General features: G+C 39.6%; 1 protein-coding gene across 1 annotated transcript; it reads right to left on the bottom strand.

Annotated features, from left to right (window-relative positions):
* Window positions 1–14,740: 14,740 nt before the first annotated feature.
* On the bottom strand, window positions 14,741–21,117 carry xrcc2 (X-ray repair complementing 2). Its single transcript, XM_088919390.1, has 3 exons — window positions 21,046–21,117; window positions 18,233–18,314; window positions 14,741–17,072 (listed from the first exon to the last, which is right to left on the bottom strand). Exons 1-3 carry the CDS (start codon window positions 21,082–21,084, stop codon window positions 16,336–16,338), a joined length of 858 nt encoding a protein of 285 aa, XP_088775516.1. The 5' UTR covers window positions 21,085–21,117; the 3' UTR covers window positions 14,741–16,335.
* Window positions 21,118–21,639: the final 522 nt, after the last annotated feature.

Here is a 21,639-nt window from a genome sequence, read left to right as displayed (position 1 = left end):
GCTCATAGAAAATATTTTGCAAAAAAGAATGGGCATCTGTCCTCTTACGTCACTGGCGATAGAGGACAACACCAGTTTTGAAACAATGCAAGACCAGCAGGGAAACGCTCTTGCTTTCGAATAACAGCGGCAAAAGGCAAAATTCAAAGAGAAGATCCTTCCAGACAAGGGAATTTTAAAAAGCATACTAAAATAACAGATTGTAACATGAAGCGAGACTGGGGGAGACCAACTTATACAAAGCAACTACTATTGATAAGAGTATACGAAATGCCTTATTTGTCTGAAGCCAGGGGCTTAAACATATGAACTAAACACGCATATATTTAAATTATTGCAAACCGATGTGATATAGCATACCGTGAGCACAGTTCTGTTGCTGTCGACACAGTTTAGTTTTCGCCTCCTCGGTCTTGCTTTTGAATTTGAAAAAGAACTCGGTCCCCACCATCCGCGATATTCCATTTAATTTACATCTGGGTACCTTTATTAAATGCGATAAGACAGTCGAAAATGACTCACTGGCTTTATCGACTGGAAGATAAGAGATTTTTACCTGCGTCTTTACAAAGGAAAACCGATTTGAAGAAATGGCCCTGTGGAACATATTTTTTATTTAAGATATTTTAAGGCTTCTATTTTTAGATCTTTATTATATAATATCGTTAGGATAGTAGTATTTCCATTAATGTTGACTTATAGCACAACCGGTATATTGCACGCACTCTCGTTGACAGTTGCTCAATCTAGTAGTAAACGTAAAATACAAGCATTCTTACACTTGACAAAATGTTACTTTGTTATTCTTTACTGAAATGTACAACTAAGAAATCACTATCGAAGTCCTACTGGCGTGTGACTTGTTCATATAGTATACAATTCCTGAGCGACAGCTCTGCTGCTGGTGGCCGCCAGTGTGGTTATAAAATTTATGCTAACAGAGAATAGATTTCTAGACAGTTTGTTTTCCACCCACCAAAAATATGCTCACAAAGTTAAGGCGCACATGTTCTCTGACTAGTTAGAATTCTGGTCTCACCCAAAAAGTGCAGTTAAATGAGGGTCACCCATAGATACTGTAGGGTGGAAGGTATCCAAGGAAATCCAGGTGCAGTCGGAAGTGATTTTCATGGCTCTGAAGAGAGTGCAGTGTGTTCGGAGACAAAGCTCAACTGATTCCCCAACCTAGTTCTTAGAAGATGTTGATCTGCCCTTCCAAATTCCCACATAAGTCTTCCATTGTAAGCATGTTACACATAATAGAAGCCTCAAATCCAGCCCAGAACAGAAATAGCTTTTACATTGCTCTTTTATTTTAAGGTAGCACAAAAGTAAAGTACAAAATGCGAGCCTGTACGTCTAATTTACATATGATATTTTCCCTCTAAAAGTCTTGACATCCTGTTCTGTTCCATTTAGTCTAGCTGTTTTCCTGAGCTGAACACCTTGTCTACCCGGTTTTACTTACCATTCACATAGTCTGTCAGGTTCCAGTCTGGAATCAAGTTTTAGAGATCACCTTGCTTTTATATAACTGGTGTGTATTCATATCTTCTAGATCTGTAATAAGTTATTTTTGTGCAACGTTTTACAAGTCATGCTGTCGAATAATACTGTAAATGGTTCATGTCACCTATTGCAAACACGTTTTGCAAACACTAAATGGTTGTAAAATAATTTGGTAGTGGAAATGATTGTATGTACAGTATATTGTGGCCAGCAGCCATATCACCCTGCAATTCACAGGTGTGAGCCTGGTCAGTACCTGAATGGGAGATCTGGGAAAAAGCTAAGGTTACTGCTGGAAGTGGGGTCAGTAGGAGGTGCTCAAGGAAATATATTCTTATATTGCCAATTTATTTTATACTCCTGATGTTGCATTTCACTGCTGAGTGATTGGAAATTGGTTGAATGGTTATATAGGTTACACGTACATGCATATTTTCAAAATAAGAATATCATCAATAAAAAAAGTTTTGTCTTGAAAGATGCAACTTTTCTTTCATCATTTTTTACACATAAAAGTGTAATTCTTGACACAAAACTTTCAAACACTTAAACATGACAAATAAATTAATAACTTCTATGTGCATCCTGAAGTATCCAACTAATGGTTCCAAGGGAATTCACTGTATTTGCACAAAGATACAAAATCTTGGAAAGCAAAGCTGCAGTACAGTCTCACATAATAGATATAATGGTTGTTTTTTAACAGATGAGAAAAGCAAAAGCGATTCATTAAATTTTTAGTAACACTCTGAGATAAACAGGACTTTTCATATATTTAATGCATGTTCCATCCCTTGAGAACATTATAAGGACAACCAGTACAATTCAGGTGAATAGCCAGAAGATTCTGTTCAAAGCAGGTAAGGGCTCCTAATTTCACATGTGTTTAGAAGTGAAATCACTTAAACTGCATTCTTGGACAAATTCTTAGAAATGTTGTCAGATATGTACTGTATATGCATATCTAACAAATGTTTTCGGATATTTTTAACATTACATATGGTACACAAAGAAGTAAATTGGCATAAATATGTATACATAGGAAGAAATGAAATGCAAATAATGAAACTTTTCCCATTAAAAGCAAATTGCCATTGGCACAGTATGGCTGCCAAATGCTAATGTGTTTCATTATTGTCCAATAATGTGCATACGTCACATAATTAGTCATTATTTTGATTTCTAATTGCAGTACGTGTCGCTCTTGTTTTTTGTGCTATTTCTGATACATCCCACTGATCAATCTGAGCAAGGATTTGGGCTGCTCAAGGTCATGGGCCAATGCTTCAAATACTTAATAGTATTGAAAAGCCACAGGAATAACTGTCATTTTTAGACACTCAAAGGAACGTTTATATGTTTCTACACCCAATATTCAAACATTCACATGGAAATTGAATTGTAAAATGTGTGAAATACAGGCCCGTGAAATCAGTGAACATAATGAAAACTATTTCCTGGTTAGTATATTTATTAAAGACCTACAGAGACAAGATTTTGTACAGTGGAGCAGTGGGTAGCATTGCTGCCTCGTAGCACTGGGGCCTTAGGTTCAATTCCTAGGCAGCTGTCTGCATGGAGTTTGTACTGTATGTTCCCCCTGTGTGCGTTTCCTCCAGGTACTCTGGTTTCCTCCCACAGTCCAAAGACATAGTGGTAGATTAATGGGCTTCTGGGAAAACCAGCCCTGGTGTGAGCGTGTGTGAGTGTGTGCCCTGTGATGGACTGGTGTCCTGTCCGGGGTGTATCCCGCCTTGAGCCTGTTGCTTGACAGAGTAGGCTCCGGCTCCCCTGCAGCGGCTGTTTTGGATAAAGAAGTAAGAAAATCAGTGGATTGAAAAAGCTAATATTACTTTAAATTAGTTTTAGGTAGGGAGAGCAGCAACATTAGAAATGAAAGGAAGCGTTTTTTCTTCTTTCATTCTTAACTAAAGCATATTATTTGAGTACTGTAGTAATTTATTAAATAGATTGTCTTTGTGATGAATGTCTTTAAGGCAAAAGCTGGGCACCTGTGTCAGGAGGTCTGAAATGTAAGGCTAGTGACCTACAGTTGTAGACATATTTGGATTTAAACATGACACGCAAAGGACAAAACAGAGGTCAATTCGTACAATTCTGAAAAGTAGATCATAAAAACGTTTTGGTTGTTGAGCCTTTTAGGTGTTAGGCACATACCTTTCCTTCTACCTTTTCTACTTTCTACTCTTCAACACGGAATTAACCTCTAATTATTCCTTTGAATCTTTCATGCAGACACAACTTCCTACTTGAACCTTCTGAACATTATGTCATATATGCTACATAACATTATCTGTACATAAATTGCACACTTTTCGCCCCAAGCAGTTGAAAACTATGTTAAATGGTGTTGCGGTACAGCACTTGCGTAAAGGAAGTTCAGTGAAACCTTGTGACATTATTTCTTCTGCTAATAGGCTTCTATCTACAGTGACGCTCAATAGACTATCATGAATTGCCTAGCTTTGCACCAGTTTCAGATAGTGACACTGGATGTCTATAGTTTCAAAGGTATCATGTGCTGAGAACACATGATTCTAGAAAACAAAAAGCACTATCTGTCAGACTGAATAATTTTGCTTTATGTAAATTGTGTAATTTAAATTATTTTAATTAATTTTAATCACTTTTCTTGCACGATAAAGCGTGCTTGCTCTGTTTTCATTGAACAACATTAGACATTATAAGCAATAAAAAGAATAATGGTATTTGCAACCCATAAAATTACACTTGAAGGCTGAAAGTTGAAAGTTCAGTTTGTTTCTAAAGGTGTGTCTTTTTTAATTTAATTAAAATATACCTGAAGTTCATAGTTTTTTATAAAGTCTTCTGATCTTAGAATGAACAGTTGCACTTTCTCCAGAGTTTACAATCATAATTTTAAATACATGCTAAGTTATTTTTATGTGATATGTTTAAAGACATTTAAACAAAAAAAACTCAAATTTAAGATCACACACTTAAATAAAACTTCACTTTAAACCAAAAAAACTCACATTTAGGATCACACACTTAAACAACTACAATTTTGTGCCATTGTTTGCATAAACTCATCATTCAGTCAATATTTTTGAATTGCAAAAATATTTTAGTTTTATCCATAAATTGCCATTAGTGTCTACCAAACATAAAAGCTGATTGTAAGAAAGATGAGTAGCTGAGTACTATTCATAGTCTTGATTCCACTGGAGGAACAGAGATTTCAGTCCTGTTGGGATCCAGGGAGTCAGCTCTGCACTGAACCAGTGCTTCAGCAGGGTCATTACATTTGAGCCTTTTCTGTCAACTGGCACATCTCATGTCGCTCATACATTTTTATGATGCGTTGAAAATCCTTCACTGTGTCAGTCCCTGGGGGCCTTGGCCAAGCAGCACTTTAATCTGTGTTTTATTGCACTGCCTTTGTGGCTATTAAGTAATGCTGTAACAATATCCATTTGAATTGTAATGTCATCCTATGCAAGCTGAAAACATATAATCTTCTACATACAGTGCTTTACAAATGTATTCAGACCCTACAGTGCCCAGTTTGGCAAAATCACAAAATGATCCATGCACCTTTTTTTAACTTACTTAAGTTCCGACTGAAGACTTCTACGTGTAAGCTCATAGTAGATGTCGGAGAAAATGAAATATGGTAATTGCAGATCAGTGAACTCAATATTTAGCAGCAATTACAGGCACAGGGCTTCTTGGGTGAGTCTCCACCAGCTCTGCACACTGGTTCAGTGCTAGTGCTGCCCATTCGGCGTTGCAGTTTTGCACAGGCCCTTTCAAGTTGGTTGAGGATCACTTACAGTACTGACAGCAGTTTTCAAGTCTTGCCACAGATTCTCAGTAGGATTCAAGGCAGGATTTTGACTGGCGCACTCAAGGACACTTCCTTATTCTTAAGCCACTCCTGAGTACCTTCAGCCTTGTGCTTCGGATAATTGTCCAGCAGAAGGGTGAAGTTTTGTCCCAGTTTTAAGTCTGAAAATAAATTTTCCTCCAAGATTTGCCAGTACTTTGTTCTGTCTGTGTTCCTATGTTCTGGTCAGTCTTGACAAGACTTCCAGGCTTTGGTGAAGAGAAGCATGTGTGGGGGAGGTTGCCTATAGCAAATAATAATTGCTACTCCAAAGTGTCATGACTCCATGCTCGCAATCAACAAAATGCGACAATTACACCAGGGTTTTATGAAACCTATTGCAAGGTATTGTAATTTCATTAATCATTGCAAAGGGGGATTTATTTACCTGACCTTTCTGATTGCCGAGAGGACTCTGCAATTGTGTTGCTTAGGTGAAAGGTGAGCAAAAAAGGAAGCTGACAGAAATGTCGTGAGAAAGTGTAGCTTCCAAAAAATGATTGTGCTGCAATTCATCTCGACCGCTTTTATTCAAGTTGACATCAAAAACATGTTCCATGAATACGTTCCATTTCTCACAGGGAGTGATGCAAACACAAACAACACATGGACTCATCTGATGCCATCTACTTTGTAGCTGTGGGATACTTGGAAGTATTCAAATATTCCAGGCCCACCACTAAAGCCAGTGATTGAACAATACATTTGCTCAGTTTCACCTGACGTGTAGGGCCAGATTTAAAGGTACAGTCGTGGCCAAAAATATTGGCACCCGTGCACATCAGATTCTTTTTGTCACATGTGAGAAGGAAATGGATGCTGGACCTCTGCTTCTGCTAAAGTGGTTCTGTATCCTGCCTACTGGTCCCCATGAAACCCTCCCTTCATACTGAGCATCACTGTTCTGGATCCCAGAGCCATTCAGCAGGGCTCTAAACAGACTCTCCTCATATCCACCCTCAAGGTCGTCACCCCTGAACTGGTTTTTATAGAATTCTCCCATGGGGAAACTGCCCAGGTCAGACTCAAACCCCTCGGCAAAATTTCTTTTTGTTTCAAAAAGGATAGCTTTGCTATCCCATCCAATTGATCCAATGGTGAAACGGTCAAGAAATCTCATTACAACTTATTTTGACTATACAAATTCATCAAGAATAGGAGAAGAAAACTGAACGGACAGACAGATGGGATAAAACTGTAGCGAATTTGGGTTCTTGGGATTTCTGCCCTCACTGCTCCTGCCACAGTTCGTCCCCTGCCTCGGGATCCAACCCGGGTCAACAGGGACTTTGCCTGCTGAGCTAAAGAAGGCCCTTGTCAGCCCAGCCGGCCAACATCCCTGTTATGTGCAGGGGAGTAGAGGGCGGAGCCATCACCACACCGCAACCGGCTCATACAACCTGTATGTCGGCCGTGCGTTACAAAATACACGACAGGACAGAATTTCTTTAAAATGTGTAATTTTATTTTTAAGAGCCTTTCATTTTCTCCACTGATATAAGTTCTATAAGAAGATCTAACCATTGTGTGACATTAAGTGTATTTCTGGTTTTCCAGTTCAAGAAAACAACTTTCTTGGCGATAGTTAAGGTGATGAGTACTGTTTGGGGGTACTGAATGGGTAGATTAATTACTAAGATCTCCCAGTAAACAAAGAGATACAGACAGGGGAATGCTGCTGCTCACAATTCTATCAATGACTAGGTTTCCAATTTTTAAAAAAAAGATACTAAATAATATTCAACTAACATCATTATGTAAAGACATTATAGGTTATGTATTAACTGACAGAAGCAGGAGAGCAAGCAGCTATGTCATAAAACCTTAAAACTCCACTAGTCCTGTAATGCAGAGCGAGGTCATGCTGATCTCACCATCCTGTGAATAATTCAGTGATGGAAAAATGAACCGGTAAAGGAAAAGACAAATATGCAAAATTAACTATTATTTACGATAAGAATGAATTCTGGGAGTCTAATAACATATATCCAACCAACTCTCTAGGACCCCTAACTCTCACCATCTCAATGCACCCAAAAGTGGACATAGATCTCTATGAGGCTAAATAGATCTGTTTTCACAGAAGTCTTCCACTTGTGAGCCTGTCCTCTTCACTAAAAAGGAGGCAGTTTTGGTCATTAATTAAAATGAAACCAAATGAATAAGTGTAACAGACTCTGTCTGACTCATTAAAAACAGATGCTTAAATAGTTATACCGATCTGAAAATATGGCTTCACTCCCTAATTTTAGTTTACATCCTGGCAGTGAACAGTGCCTGACAGGTTTCAGGTCATCAAGGAGGAATGCAGTGGTGAAGGTGGCATGTCGGCTGTAACTTGCTCGCCCGTCTTTTTTCCTGCTGTCCTGCTGAAATCTTGACTCTTTAAGTATATCACATGATCACAGGGCTCCTGGTTATCTTCTGGAACCTTCTAGACTGATAAAAGCTTCACTGCCAGATATTCATTCAAATCAGGCTGATATCTTAGTTAGATATCACTGTGTTTTTGCAAACACATCAATACACTTTAAATCTTGACAGACTGGAACCTAGAGTGGGGGGATGTCTCTTTTTAACAGAAGTGGCACTAGTTAAAGGCATTTTAATAAAAACTGCAGTGTGCAACAAATGAGAGGAGGCCATTTGGCCCATCTTGCCTGATTGGTAGCTGATTAGTAGCGAATTGATCCAAGGAACCATCAATCCAGTTTTTTTCTTGGAAGAAAATGGGGCATCGGCTTCAACAACATGGCTTGGTAGCCATCTCCCACAACCCTACTGAATAGGGTTACACATAAAAATAACTGATGGTTTCAAAATGTGACGGGAAACAAAACAGATTACTGGCACCGCAGGCAAGCTCATTACTGCATCACCAAAATAACTGGACTGTGGCACAGCGGTAATCAGCCATGAAAAAAACTTGTCTGAAACTCATGCTCACTGCTAAATGTCAGTACATAAATTAGCAAAAAATGATCATCTAGACTGTGAAAGGTGAAAGATAAATAGATGGTTTGATCTCTCCAGAAGTAAAGCTTGGGGAAACAGAGGTGTGTCAACTGGAACCCTGTAAGGTGAAAGTATACGCTGTGTATGGGGTGATGCGTGTGAGGGAACATGTCAGAAGCATATCCTTGGGTTTTGCTCCCTGCAGTCGGTACCTGCTGGAAGAACTAGCTGATAATGACAGCTGTCCCTGTATCAGTGAGACGCTGGGCAACATTTGAGCAATTTCTCTCTGTTGTGAAAGAAAAGAATGAAGGAACAGACTCGCAAAACAATCAGCAGCATAAGGAAATTAAGAGCATCGAGAAACGCTGCGATAAGCAAATCCAAGCAACTTTAAGCATTGCTGTATCATAAAATTTAAAATGCACCCCTGGTTCCGAGCCACGGTCCTCTTTATCCATGCCACTGACCAGTCCCCCACTCCAGATCATCCTTTCATCCAAGCATTTCATCTCTGGAGCTGCTTCAAGAGTTTGCCAGGTTTTGTGGATGATGACATCCTTTGGGAATCCAGTCTCTTTAAGGAGGAGAAGAGCTCCTGTCTTAAAACAAACTATTCATCCAGACTGCAGGGTTCTGGAGCACAACAGACATCCATCTCTGAACTCCTCACACAATCATTTACATAACAGGATTATATAGGTAGACCTACAGCAAACAAAAAATGAATTCACCCAGCTGCATCTCAGTCTTCAAGAGGGCACATTATAAAATATTATGCTATGCTATAGTGCTATGTGCTGTTAATTGTCTGCCTAGAAATTTCATTCCCAGTCATGTCAGGAACGGTGATAAATACTGCAATGATCCCATCTAAAGACTGGATTTCTTTAAGGCCTAGCTAGAATCCTATTATTTTTGAGAGGTGGGAGTTTTTTTATTTTTAATCAAAAGCACAATACCAATTATTCATAGTAAAGGACAGAACCGCAGCCAGCAAAAGGGCATGTTCTAGCACAGCAGCTCCTGCCAGAGTCAAATCTGTTTGCTCTCTAGCAGAAACTAAAGCGAACCTTAGCAGAACAGACTAGAATCACATTCAAAAACAAGAACCGAAAACTTAAATACAATAATAAAACATTACAGGATATTTTAAAATAAACCACTTAGAAAAGTGATATTAAGCTTACAGTAGCTCTTACATTACCTTATTATTGGCAGCTTTATTGGCAGCTGTCCTGTTATTTTTACATAATTCTTGCGAGCAGGGTTAAGTACTCTCAGATATGTGGGATTCCTTGCTGATCGCTTCCTCTTGATCCATCCATTACATTTCATTTTTCTTCACATCTCGGATGATTCTAACAGCCAGTCCCACGGACACTTTGTCCTCTTTAGAAATTCTCTCGATGACTAAAGTGTGTTCTGGAATGTCAAAACCCCATTTGACAAGTTTCCAGGTGTTGGGTAGCATCTAGTCAGTCATGTACTGTATCTTGGCAATTGGTAGCAATTAAGTTTCTCTGTTCCCAGAACCTGAGGAGTTCAAGTAAAGCCACACTATGCTTAACAGCAGGTACAGTATAAGAAAATGTTTCCCTGTATTTTTTTCTGTTTGCACTTTGACCCACTTTGTATCCTATTGTAACTCATTTGACCATAGAGTATAAACTTTTCACTCTAGTCTATTTACAATTCTGCATACTTAGCTTTGTATATATTCTCACAATCACTTTGGCCTACACAAATTGATTCTCACTGTGTTACTGTTCCCGTACAGTAAGTACTAATGTTCCAGGTTCTGCTAAACGAATTAAGCTGGCTATCAGTCTAAGGTTTCCATTAAGCTAAGATGCATTTTTCCTGTTTTGCTTGCTGTCTCAAGTCTTAGTAGGATCACCATTATACTTGCTTACCTTTATTTTTCAAAAATTAGTCTCACTACACTTCTAGGATGCTTAGTGTGGTGCTCTCAGAACCTTTCAGGAGAAACAAAAGCTGCTTGTTCATCATTCTTCCACCGAGCCCTGGGTGATTAGTGGTTTCTATCAATAATTCTCTCTCCATGATTAAATCATGCAATCAAGGAAATCGTTTTGTCCTAATAGTCGTTACAATATGTATTTAAATGAACACCCTTCGAGAACAGGATGTGGGAGTTAAGTGCAAGAAATGCAATCACAATGATACAGCAGATGAACAATCTTATGACTTCTCAAAGCTACCAGCCACTAACAGTAACACGGCCAAAATGTCACACATATAAACAATATACTGTTATATAGCTACATTTAATTACACTACCTATAATGCTTAATTTGTATATCAAGAGGCCTAATACGTCAGTCTTTTATCAAGCCTTTTGACTTCAGTGTTCTTTGTACAGTTCAGCCATAACACTATGGGACATTCTCCCCCTATATTAGCGTGTACAGGAGCACCTGCACCCACCAATTAATTTAGACTACCATAAACATTTAGCAGAAATCATAAAATTCCAGTCTGGAAATCAAATTGGCTCTCGCTATGCTGTGTGGCTTTCGGGAGTACGTGCCGCATGTACAAAGGAGTGGGAGTGTTAACAGCTGCTGTGAATTGTGGTTCCCCTACAGAGAAATCTCAATTATAACAATCCAGTCAAAGCTTAATTATTCCGTAAAGCATGCTTAAAAAATATCAGCTCCTTTCACCTAGGAACTGTTGTAACAAAAGAAGGCTCTGCTGGAAAAATAGCAGTTACTCTTATTTACTGTACAGCTGCTCGCCAGCAAAAGCTTCCTTTTTACAAGACACTTTCACAGCCATAATTACAGGGTGATTTATAGTTTAACAAAAAGGCATTATTACAGGATGTAGCCTGTTGGTGTGAAAAGTCAAAGATAATTAGAAAGAGTGAAAGTGGCTTCGTCAAAAAAATATAACAGTAAAGACTGCCAAATGGCCTATTTTTTTTCCAATTTTCTTTTCAGCACGCACAATGCTGAGCCTCAAGTTCGGTGAGACTCATTCTGGGGCTCACCTGGAAACGGTCAGACAAATCAGCCACTCAGATATTTGGGCCTCAGAACCCGAGCTGAGAACGTCTTGCTAGAAGTACGAATCAGTGAAGGGAAGTTGTTCATTTTTTTTTTGTTGTCGTTTTTTTCTGGGTTTGAAAACGATTTCCAGGATGGAAAAAAAAACGATTTAAAGGCAAAAACTTTCGGGAAGGGCTCTTCTGCATTTATTACAACCATTTGTGAGCTGGTTTTTACTGCAGAATTTTAAAATATTAATAAATACTCTCATGAATGTAGAACTGTTATCAAGTTGTCTAGACAATGAACAGACAGTTGTCTCCCCTTTGAGATAAAATTAGATTTTTTTTTTTTATTTGTGCAGTCAGTCCCTGAAATGAAGCAAATCTTGTGGGGCTGCTTCTTTCTGGAAAGCCCAGGGGCTCTTATTCATGCACCTGAGGGAAAAGCTTAATAAGCCTGGGCCCAGGACTTTTGTGAAAGTCTTGTAGAATCCTCTTTATCACTTCACAAGTGCGCTGCTGAACTTCCCTTGAGGGCTTTAATGCTGAGCGAAGGCTCTGGGGTGGGGTTTTTTTTTTAAAAAAAACCTGCAGGAGAAGAAACAGAGGTAGGACTCACTGAGGTTTAGATTCAAAAGCGATTCGCCAGAGTATTGTAGTGCACATCGCTATCTTTTCACTGGTGGCACAGCACAAAGGCTTAAAACTGGCTTTGGTTTAAAAAAAATATCATAATGAAGGTCCAGACTGAGGAAAACAGGGTGTACATAAATGATAAAACATCCATTAGTGTGCGGTCAGGAATTTCTAACCACATTAAAATGACTGAATTGGTCACCAGATGTACAAAGTCACATTTGGGGAGTTGAGAGGCAGGAGGCCGAATAAATGCAGTACACAAGAAATGTTTCCATGAAACAAATTAAATTAGATAAAACTAAATTACTAGTTTTGAAATCCCCAAATACCTGTGTTCTTGTTCCTGTGCGTTCCTGTGTGTAAGATTATATCTAAGCACATAACACAAAACTGCAGTGCAAGTCAAGCCTTTCTTAGCTTTCTGTTATCACTGGTTTAAAAGCACTGAGGCTGTTGTACTGTATTTCAAGAAGCAGGGGTTTCACATTTGGAGATCGGGCAGAGATGGAGCTTGATGCTGTAAGCACTGTAAATGATTTCAGGTGGAGATGCACTTTTGCAGATAACTCATATCTCAGCTTTAAAATGTGCAAAAACTGTGCATGAACACAGAATTTTAAAATTTGTGAGACAGCTAGTACAGTAGTAACGAATTGTGGAGGAGTAATCTTGAATTAACAATTACATAAAACTACTGCAGTAATTCTGACAGAAAAAGTACATGGCTTTTCAATGTCTGTTAATTTTCCCTGCTGTGCCTTTTTACTTTGGTGAGTTGAAAATGAATAATTCTATTTACAAATAAATTGATGAAATATTTATAAATCTATTCATAAATCAATGGATGTTTTTTTCTCTCTTCTCTTTTCAGCATGGGATAAAGCTATTAATAAATCTATTACTACAGAGTCAATTTTTCAGAAATGAAAGGATCAAGTTGTGCATCTTCCCCTTTCTGAGTAAGATTGTGTTATTAACAACGTATATGTGCATCAGAAGAAACCGTAACACTTGTAACGTCAACAAATTCAACAAAATTATGATCAGGAAAATGCCCAACTCTGTAGCATGTGCACTTACATGTTACTATATAACACAGGTAAATTCATTATGTTGGCTACCATTTGCCACCAACAGAGGTGATCTATCGTGTTCTACTGTACACAACAATCTGTACCAGGCTGCAGATGTGGCTTTGTGGGATTCTGTCCCAAACATGTCCTCCAGGTGTGATCTCCACTGGTCTCTGAGCCCTACACTACTCCCAGGTGGTTTTACTGTATTTTATGAATTCTGTATTTTTAGATAATTTATGTTAAGAGCCTCAAGAATGCTCTTGATTGAAAAGAATAAAACATATCGATTGATTGAATGATCGATTTTTACAAACGTTCAAAGAGCTTCTCGACTAGCCAATAGGGCCTCCACACTGCAACTCTCATCGCCCAAGAAAGCCATTATCACGCGAGGACAAGCATGGGCTTGCTGGAATATTGTCAAGTGCAGTCCCAAGACTTGATAAATGTATTTAATTGATGCTGCGCAGCCCGGGCTGCCATCAGTCACTACAAGTGGAGTTCTACAGTGACTCGATACTCCTGTCCAGATCAGATGATACTGTATGTAAATCTTCGAGAGGCGCCGTGACTAGTAGTGTTCCACATCGTGGCCTGTCAGTAACAGACTGTGTTTGGCTGTAATGTCTTGCTAGGTTAGAAACTGCTGATGGTGAACAGCCCAGACAGTCAGAGACTAAATCAGCACTGATGTACTCTCGCCTCCAATATACCAATGGCAAAAAGGCTATATCTAGACATATGTCTAGGTATATGTCTTGTTAAGTGAGTTTCTGTGTTTTTCATTATTTATACAGGCTTGACATTTAGTAGGTGAAATCACCTGTGCCTAATCAACTGTCACTAATGAGGTGATTTAGTGCTTATGCAATAAAGTCTCTCAAGTGAATCACAGTCATGAATGATTAATCCAATTAACCAATTAATCAAAATGACATTAGAATATTTCATTAATGTCCAAAATATGCTTCATTTTTAATTATACACACATAGTGTTCATTTTATTTTGATGCTTAATATACAGTATACTGTATAATAAACCTAAATCTGACACGTTAAATTGCTCTTTAAACACCTTCTTAATTCTGATAGATGGAAATGTGTTATCACAAAGAGGATGCGCCAATTTTTGATGCATAAATTGGAAGAAATCATGATCATAGATCTTGATAAATTTTCCTTTCAGTCCTCAGATCAATGAAAATCACCACTTAACTCATACGTTCAGCTCCGCATTCTGTCTTAGACCTACTGCTCAGCTCTATTCTCAAAGATCGAATTCTACATGTGGGAGGATAACATTACATTCAATCCTGTCATGTATTTTCTATTAGCACTCAAAATATTTACTGCAGCCAGAAAAATAAAGATTTCTGATTCACAGTATATTCACACTGGAGAACCCCTAGGGCAAATAAGGGGTCAGTTTAGGCCACAGTTAGCCGAGACAGTCTTGGGAGATTAGAATCCCCAAAGGCTTGTTCATTTCAGACTCAACTGTCTGTGATAAATGACCCTGTCTGGTCATGCATTCCATATACTCATAAATCCAGAAATTTGTATTAAAGAGCACAGATGATGCAGAATTGCCAAGTAAAACCTGAAACAAAGTAAAATAGAGCTAAGACACATCTGAAACACTGCAACAGAAATAGTGACACGGAATAACAAAATATACCTTTAATAACCCAAGCTATATATACAATATGGACATCATGCATATACTGTACTACAGCTCCCTTGGGACGTCTCTTATGTACATTTGTAATCTGAATACCTGTAAGTTTTGTTATTACTTAGAGAGAATAATGGAGAACAGAATGAACAATCGAAAAAAAGTCATCCATTTAGAGTATAATATGTTGCACAGGCACTGAATATGTTGTTTGGTTGTACAGTATTGTCGGTATCCTTGTAATATTGTTGACAAAAAATAGGAAATGGCAAAGACAACCAGAAGCTATTTGCACAAGAGGCAGTGGATCCGAAAACCCTGTACATTACAAACTGTTAAAGAAAGACTGCAAGCAAAAATGAAGTTTAGGAACTAGTTAGGAACTGAATGGCTTACAACCCATTCAGACCTGGCAACCACTATGATGGACATCACATGTTAGAGTAGTTTTTTTTTCTTATTTCACAGCTCACTGCATCACTGACTTCTAATTGGTGGATACAGTGATCTAACACACCAATTAGAATCAGGTAAAGACATAACTCTCAAGTTTTGAAAATAATATATCACCTTCACTGTCAGCATGGCAAGACAGTGCTCCTTGTGCCCAAGTAAGGGACATTTTAGTTCCTTGCTTTATTTTAGTTTTACTTTTAAATGTATTTATTAAGTTAAACCAAAACATAATGCAATAAACACAATATGTAATACTTACATTTGTCTATCCGGGTTACAATTTTAAACTAGAATTGTAAAAAGGATTTTTTTTCTAAATGTTGTCCATTACAATGGACTGTGGGTCTCAAGAGAGGTAGTACAACCGTAACTTGGATGTATCTGTTAACGCTCCTAAAACATGTTACCAATTTTAAATTAATTATGAACAGTTACAATTTACAAAAAACGTCACATACAAAGGTACACTGCTTTAGACCGCCTGGACCTCTGGCTGCTGGAAATGTGTCAGAGCTTGAATCTTTGAACAGTGATGAGGCTGAAGATACTACCAGATATGAGGCAGTTGGTAAGTGCGGGGCTGTAGGCAGAGTCAAAGTAAAATACTGTGGCGACGATGATGACACCAGCTGCCAGCGCACAGCTAGCTCACCCTGCACAGCAAGAGCTGTGGATTGCTTGACAAGAAAGACAATAAATAAAAGTGCATTTTCCGAAAGGGTTTTTTGTTCTGATGCTCTAAAAACAGCATCACCTTTAATTTTATCAGTTCACAGAACACACTGAGAAACTATCTGAAAAAAATATATGTTAGCATTAATTGTGATGTTTTTCTATGTTAGCTATATGTTCTGCAGCCAGGGAACTTTCAAGCAGTACTTTGGAAGCATACGAATGTCCTATGGGTAAGGATTTTATGAAAAAAAAGTCTTTATAAAACCACTTCACAGTGTGCTCTCTTCATCAGTACTCCTGCTTTTTGAGATACAGTGAAAAGGCCTCAACAGTCCCAAACCAAAACAAAGAGGCAACATCCCACAGAAACTTCCTTTCAACGTTATGACATCAGTTCGGTACCCAAACCCCCATACCCCCACCCTCCACCGCAAGGAAAAACGGGAGAAAAGGCGTGAAATCAGAAAAACTGGACGCCCCCTTCTGTGACACAGAAAAAGCACCTGCTTGTGCTTTTGGTCCTTGCGCTGGAGGAAGCGACGGAGAAGACCGCCTGCGAGTCCTTCCGGGCGTCCGTTTTGGAAAACGCCAGCTGGTGCGTGACGAGCCGCTGCCAAGCTTTACAAAGGTAGGGTTTGCTGTAATCCCCCTCCGCCGCAGGACAGCGCCTCCAAGACGAGGAGGCCTCCGCTGCCCTGGAGGGCTCGGCAGAATAGCTTCTCATGATCGCCTGGGTGCTGGCAAACAAGACAATGCGGTAATCTCTAAGAAGCTTCTCCAAAAAAGCGGTGCACTTCCTAAGATTGGACTCCTGCTGGGTGATGCTTTCCCCTCCGTTGCCCCTGTCTATCCAATAGAAAGCAGAGATGCTGTCAATTACGAGCAGGCAGAGGGCAGGACGGTTGCAAAACATGTTCTCCACGTAGTGCAGCGTCAAGAGCAGATGGACGGTGCTAGTACAGTGAACCACAAACAGTCGGCGCAGGCACGTCCGGATGGTCTCCTCTGGGCTCTGGGGCAGCCGGTGCTCCAAAATACTCACCAAGCGCAGCATGTCGAAGTGATAATCGGTGTCCACGAACATCACCTCTACCTCAAGCCCCCCGTTTTCAGCTGGAAGAATGCAGCGGGCCACCAAATGGTATATCGTTTCGGTCTTCCCCGTTCCTTCTGTGCCATAGAACTCGACCACGTCCCCTGTCAAAGAGACACTCTGTCTGAATGCGGCCAGAACCTTAATTGGGACAATACTCAATTCAAAGTCTACACGGAGAAAGAGCCTGGATTGTAAGTTAGTTATCTACTCTCTTCCAATCTCAATTTTCCAAAGTACTTGTTTTATAAATGAGAAAGACCTCAAGCATGCGTAAACAGCCACTTCGTTTACATTTTTCCCCAGGTGACAGCGTACAATTGGTTAACTACCGCCAAGATTAAGGAGGAAACAGTCGATTAGAGCTCTCTGCTCTCTCGGCTCTCAACGAAAAACACTAGTTTTGATAAACAGCTTCCTGGGTGCTCACAGGTTTACGATACTGTCAGTGACAGACGTGCCTCTCCTCCAATCAGCACTGAGCCTCCAGTATGGGGCTGTGCTGCCTGGGACTTGTTAAAATATGATTGGCTTGAAGGTAGGTAGGTGGGAGGAGTCGGCCTACACTTCCTCACCCAGGCAAATCCAAAAATGGATGAGTACAAAAGACAGAAAAAATAAACCTGCAATTCTATATCCATGTATAAACAATATATACAAAAAAAGAAATATGAGAAGAAAATATCTGCAAAATACCTTTACTTCCTGCCCATTGTTTCAGTTGCATTTTAAATCTCTTTTAAGATTAAAAGCCAGTACACCATGTACAAACGCAGGTTAAATATGAAAAGAAATTTGTTTTTTTTCCTTTATGACTACACACTAAAAACAAATTTGGAGAACACAAATTACAAACAAGAAAAAAATAAATGATCAAAGCTTATAAAATAAGCAAACTACATCAAAGTCTCCTGCACTCAGTTAAACAGAGCTTTGTCTGAATCTACATCTCTCAGATCCTTACAGAATAGACTACAGTTTCTTTTCAACCTTCTGGGCTATGGCCATTAGTTTATGAGCAGTAAACACAGGATGTTTACACAAATTTCACATTACACCGACTCCCATTATTTTATGTCAGGACTCAACCTGTGTGTTCAAGACGAAACAGATTTTAAAAAAATCCTAAAAGTGCTCTGTATCCAGGATACAACAGACACCTGAGGAAAACTCAGAAGCAAACAAAGCATTCAAAGAATGGCCAGGGGGTTTTATCTAAAACCCAAGTTGGTGTCAAGATACAGTATCCTGTAACTAGTTTTACCTGGGACAGGAGTTCCTTCTTCAGGAAAAATCCGAGGCTCAATGTTCTTCAGTGAACTCCTTCCTTCGAGCCGAGCGAACAGCTGGGGAGAAAACGCAGCATGTTAGCATCTATGTGCCTGTGCACCTCGGCTTAGTGAAGACTAAGGTGAGGAAAACCATCACTGCGAGTTTCAAGTTGACAGCCCATAGCTCTAAAATATCCACATGCCTTAATTAGGTCTGTCACTTTGAGAACTATCAACAAAGTGAAACAAACAGTGAGTGGGTGCTGTACATGACACATACAGAACAGAAAGTCAGGAAATGATTGAGACTATGTTTATTACATGGGATGTTTCCCTCATGTGGCTAAAAGGATGGACCCTTAAGTCTAGGCACTGCTAGTCTGCATCTAGAATAGGTCAAGTAACTAACGCATGAGAAGCAAATTTTGTTTCTGAGTGCAGATGTGAGGAAATGACCTTGTTACTGTAGCTATTAAAAGCTATCAAATTCAAAATAATGGCTTTCAATCACAATCAGGGTGATTTTCACTCCGAAGCCAAATTTGCGTCCAATTTTCTGAACGCAGCTGCCGGTGAGGACAGGACAAATAAAATAGCCTACTTATTTTGTCACTCAAAACATACTTTCCACTGGATGCTACTGGGGGCCTGAAAGGGCAGAACACATTTTGCACTGGTGCAAACTTGTCCTGTCAATCTGTGAGCATGTTTCCTACGACTTACAGATTGAAATTTAATGATGTACTCAGGGCATTTCTTAACTCTGTTTTGTTGTGCACCAATTCAAATCTTTCATTTTTAAAAATTAAGAAATCTAAATTGACAAAGAGTAATACAAAAGGCCAAAACACTGCACAACACACAACAATTTGGATTTGGCTATTCTAAGCTGTGCACATCTGTTATGCATAAAAATACAGCACCATTGTGCTTTTCATAGGGGGGAAAATCTATTTTAACAGGCTTGATGGAACAGTCACAGCACAGCAGCAAATCGTGTGAAACATCTCTTTGTTTGTTTCGTTTTGCAGAACTCGCTCGGACTCCTCCAATGCGCTCTGTGTTTACTGCTTCAGCCTGCAAGGAACCCACTGTAATAACAGCCGAAGTGGCACTCAAGCTTCAGCAGCTGTCTAATTGATCTCCTACAGATGATTGCACTATTGTTCTGTACAGTACCTCAGTCTGATCTTTAGCACTTAACCCTTGTGAGACAGGTTTCACTACACATCACTGCTCCCTTCTCAGGCGATGTAGATTTCAGCTCACACATAAAATCACTCACTTATCCTTATCCTATAGTTTAATCCAGCTGTTGCCAAATCTGATCCTAAAGACGCACTTCCGGTCCAGCTGTTTTTTTGAGGTTTGTTTTAGAATTTTGCAGTCTCGTGGATTTGTAATGGGGCGGGACTGTCTCTTGGAGGAGAGCACTGCTGTGAGCTACAGTGTCTTCTTTGTGGAGTTTGCATGTTCCCACATCTATTCTGTTTCATCAGGGTGCTCAGGTTTCCACCCATGTTCCAAGAATACATTAACTAGGTTACTAGGTGCCCCTAAATCGTCACTGTCCATGTTTTTGCCCTGTGACTGACTGACATCCTGTCCAGGATACAATCCCAATCATTGCTGCCTGTTTCTGGGCTGGGCTCTGGGGTGCCGTGACCCCTAATAAGAAATAAGAATCTTTCTGATAAAGGATGGGCGGCTTTCTAAGTAGAGGCATCCTGAGACCGAATCTTTCATGTAGTGAGTCTAGAGTGCTGTAAAAAAATATTTCTGATTTTCCTTCCATCCATATTCTATCCACTTGATCCAATTCAGGGTCAGAGGATGCCAGGGCATATCCCAGATAGCAACGGGTGCAAGGCAGGGGTCACTCTGGATGGGACACCAGTCACAGGGCACACGTAGATCCCAGCACGCAAATACTCTCACCACGGTCAAGTTCCCTAGAAACTAATTAACCTACCAGTAGATCTTTGCACCGTGGGAGGAAACCCACATGAACACAGGGAGAACATACAAACTCTACACAGATAGCACAACCAGGAATTGAACCCAGGGCCCCAAAGCTGTGAGGCAGCAATGGTAACCACTGTCCCACCCCTTTTTAATTGTTTAATTGTAATTAATAAATGGTGTTTTGTAATACTGTATGTATCATTAAGACAAAGTGTCAGAAAAATAGAAGATATGCACATACACAATTTTCCCAAACATTTCCCCAAAATATCCAATGGTACAGAATTTTGTAAGCCTAACAGCAAATGTGTCAAAAGCTATTCCGTAGTTATCGTAACCACAGTTAGGAATATTAACAATGATAAAATATTAAGCTATTAAAATAAAATACCACCGTACAGGGTACGAGATTCTTTCAAACATGTTGTAACAATTTTATGAAAATATGCCCCCTTAACAAAAAGAGGAGACTCTCCCAATGGAAGAATCGGAGGATTCAGTCTCATACCAACTGGAAAAAAAAAATCAAAAACTGTAATTAATTTTCATTCCGTGAAGGAATAGAGAAAAAAGGCCAGATGCACTAATCAGTACAGCCCCTTGATCTGCTTGAAGGCATGGTCAGAGAGTCGAGATGTATCTTTAAATTATATAGCACAGATATAAAGAAATATGCTTCTTAAATTCTTATAAAGTCACACCAAAAGCACAACATAATGCTCAAGTATACCCAGATCAACAAACGTGTAGCCTTATTTTTACATAAGTTCCGGTTTAATTTATTTTTACAGCCAGCCTTAGCACTTTGATTTTACAGTGTAAAATCATCATCTCGCCCTACCTGCGCACCAGACTCAGCCGAGCTAAAATCATGCGACATGATGCATCGGACCACCAGCGGAAAACTAAGCCCTCTCAAGTCACTTCAGTTTCATTTTCAGGCGAGTGAAATATCCCGCCCTCGCCTCTTCCTGTCAGCTCCCCGAGCTCCTGGCGTACCGTATGTCTTCGATGATATGAGCAGCCGATGTTTGCCCTGAACTGCGCAGTTAAACCCAAAATAATTTTGTGTACAAACCTCTCTAATACTGGGATAGACTTAATTGTTTATTGCACACGACACAAGCTTTCGAGTACTGAATGTGTTGTTTTTTTTTTGGATGAGGGGGTTGCTCCTCACATTAAATAATTCGATCTACCCCTCCCCTCCCCCCCCAAACAAAAACATTAATGTACAAACCAGTCATGTCATTATGTCGGTTTATTCAAGAGAAGGAACAGAGACTCCAGACCACATTGCTCTGCATACTATACAGGAGGGTATCGGTACTCTACTTAGTACGCTGGTCCCACTAGTCAAGACCTCTAGGTCGACCAGGACACACTGGAGGGATTATACAGTATCTCTTGGCTGAGCTAGGGACACTTAAAAAGT

The sequence above is a fragment of the Atractosteus spatula genome, chromosome 6 (assembly GCF_055471065.1).
Source record: "Atractosteus spatula isolate fAtrSpa1 chromosome 6, fAtrSpa1.hap1, whole genome shotgun sequence".
In the NCBI taxonomy this organism is placed as follows: domain Eukaryota; kingdom Metazoa; phylum Chordata; class Actinopteri; order Semionotiformes; family Lepisosteidae; genus Atractosteus; species Atractosteus spatula.
The sequence above is the reverse complement of the archived record's forward strand: the minus strand, read 5'-3'. Positions and strand labels throughout refer to the sequence as shown.

Coding starts and splice junctions, on each gene's coding strand:
- xrcc2 (XM_088919390.1), bottom strand. CDS start 21,084: ATGTCGCATGATTTTAGCTCGGCTGAGTCTGGTGCGCAG. Junction 18,315..21,045: donor CGGCTGAGTCTGGTGCGCAG/GTAGGGCGAGAT, acceptor TTTTCTCCCCAG/CTGTTCGCTCGGCTCGAAGG. Junction 17,073..18,232: donor AGAAGGAACTCCTGTCCCAG/GTAAAACTAGTT, acceptor TCTCTTTGACAG/GGGACGTGGTCGAGTTCTAT.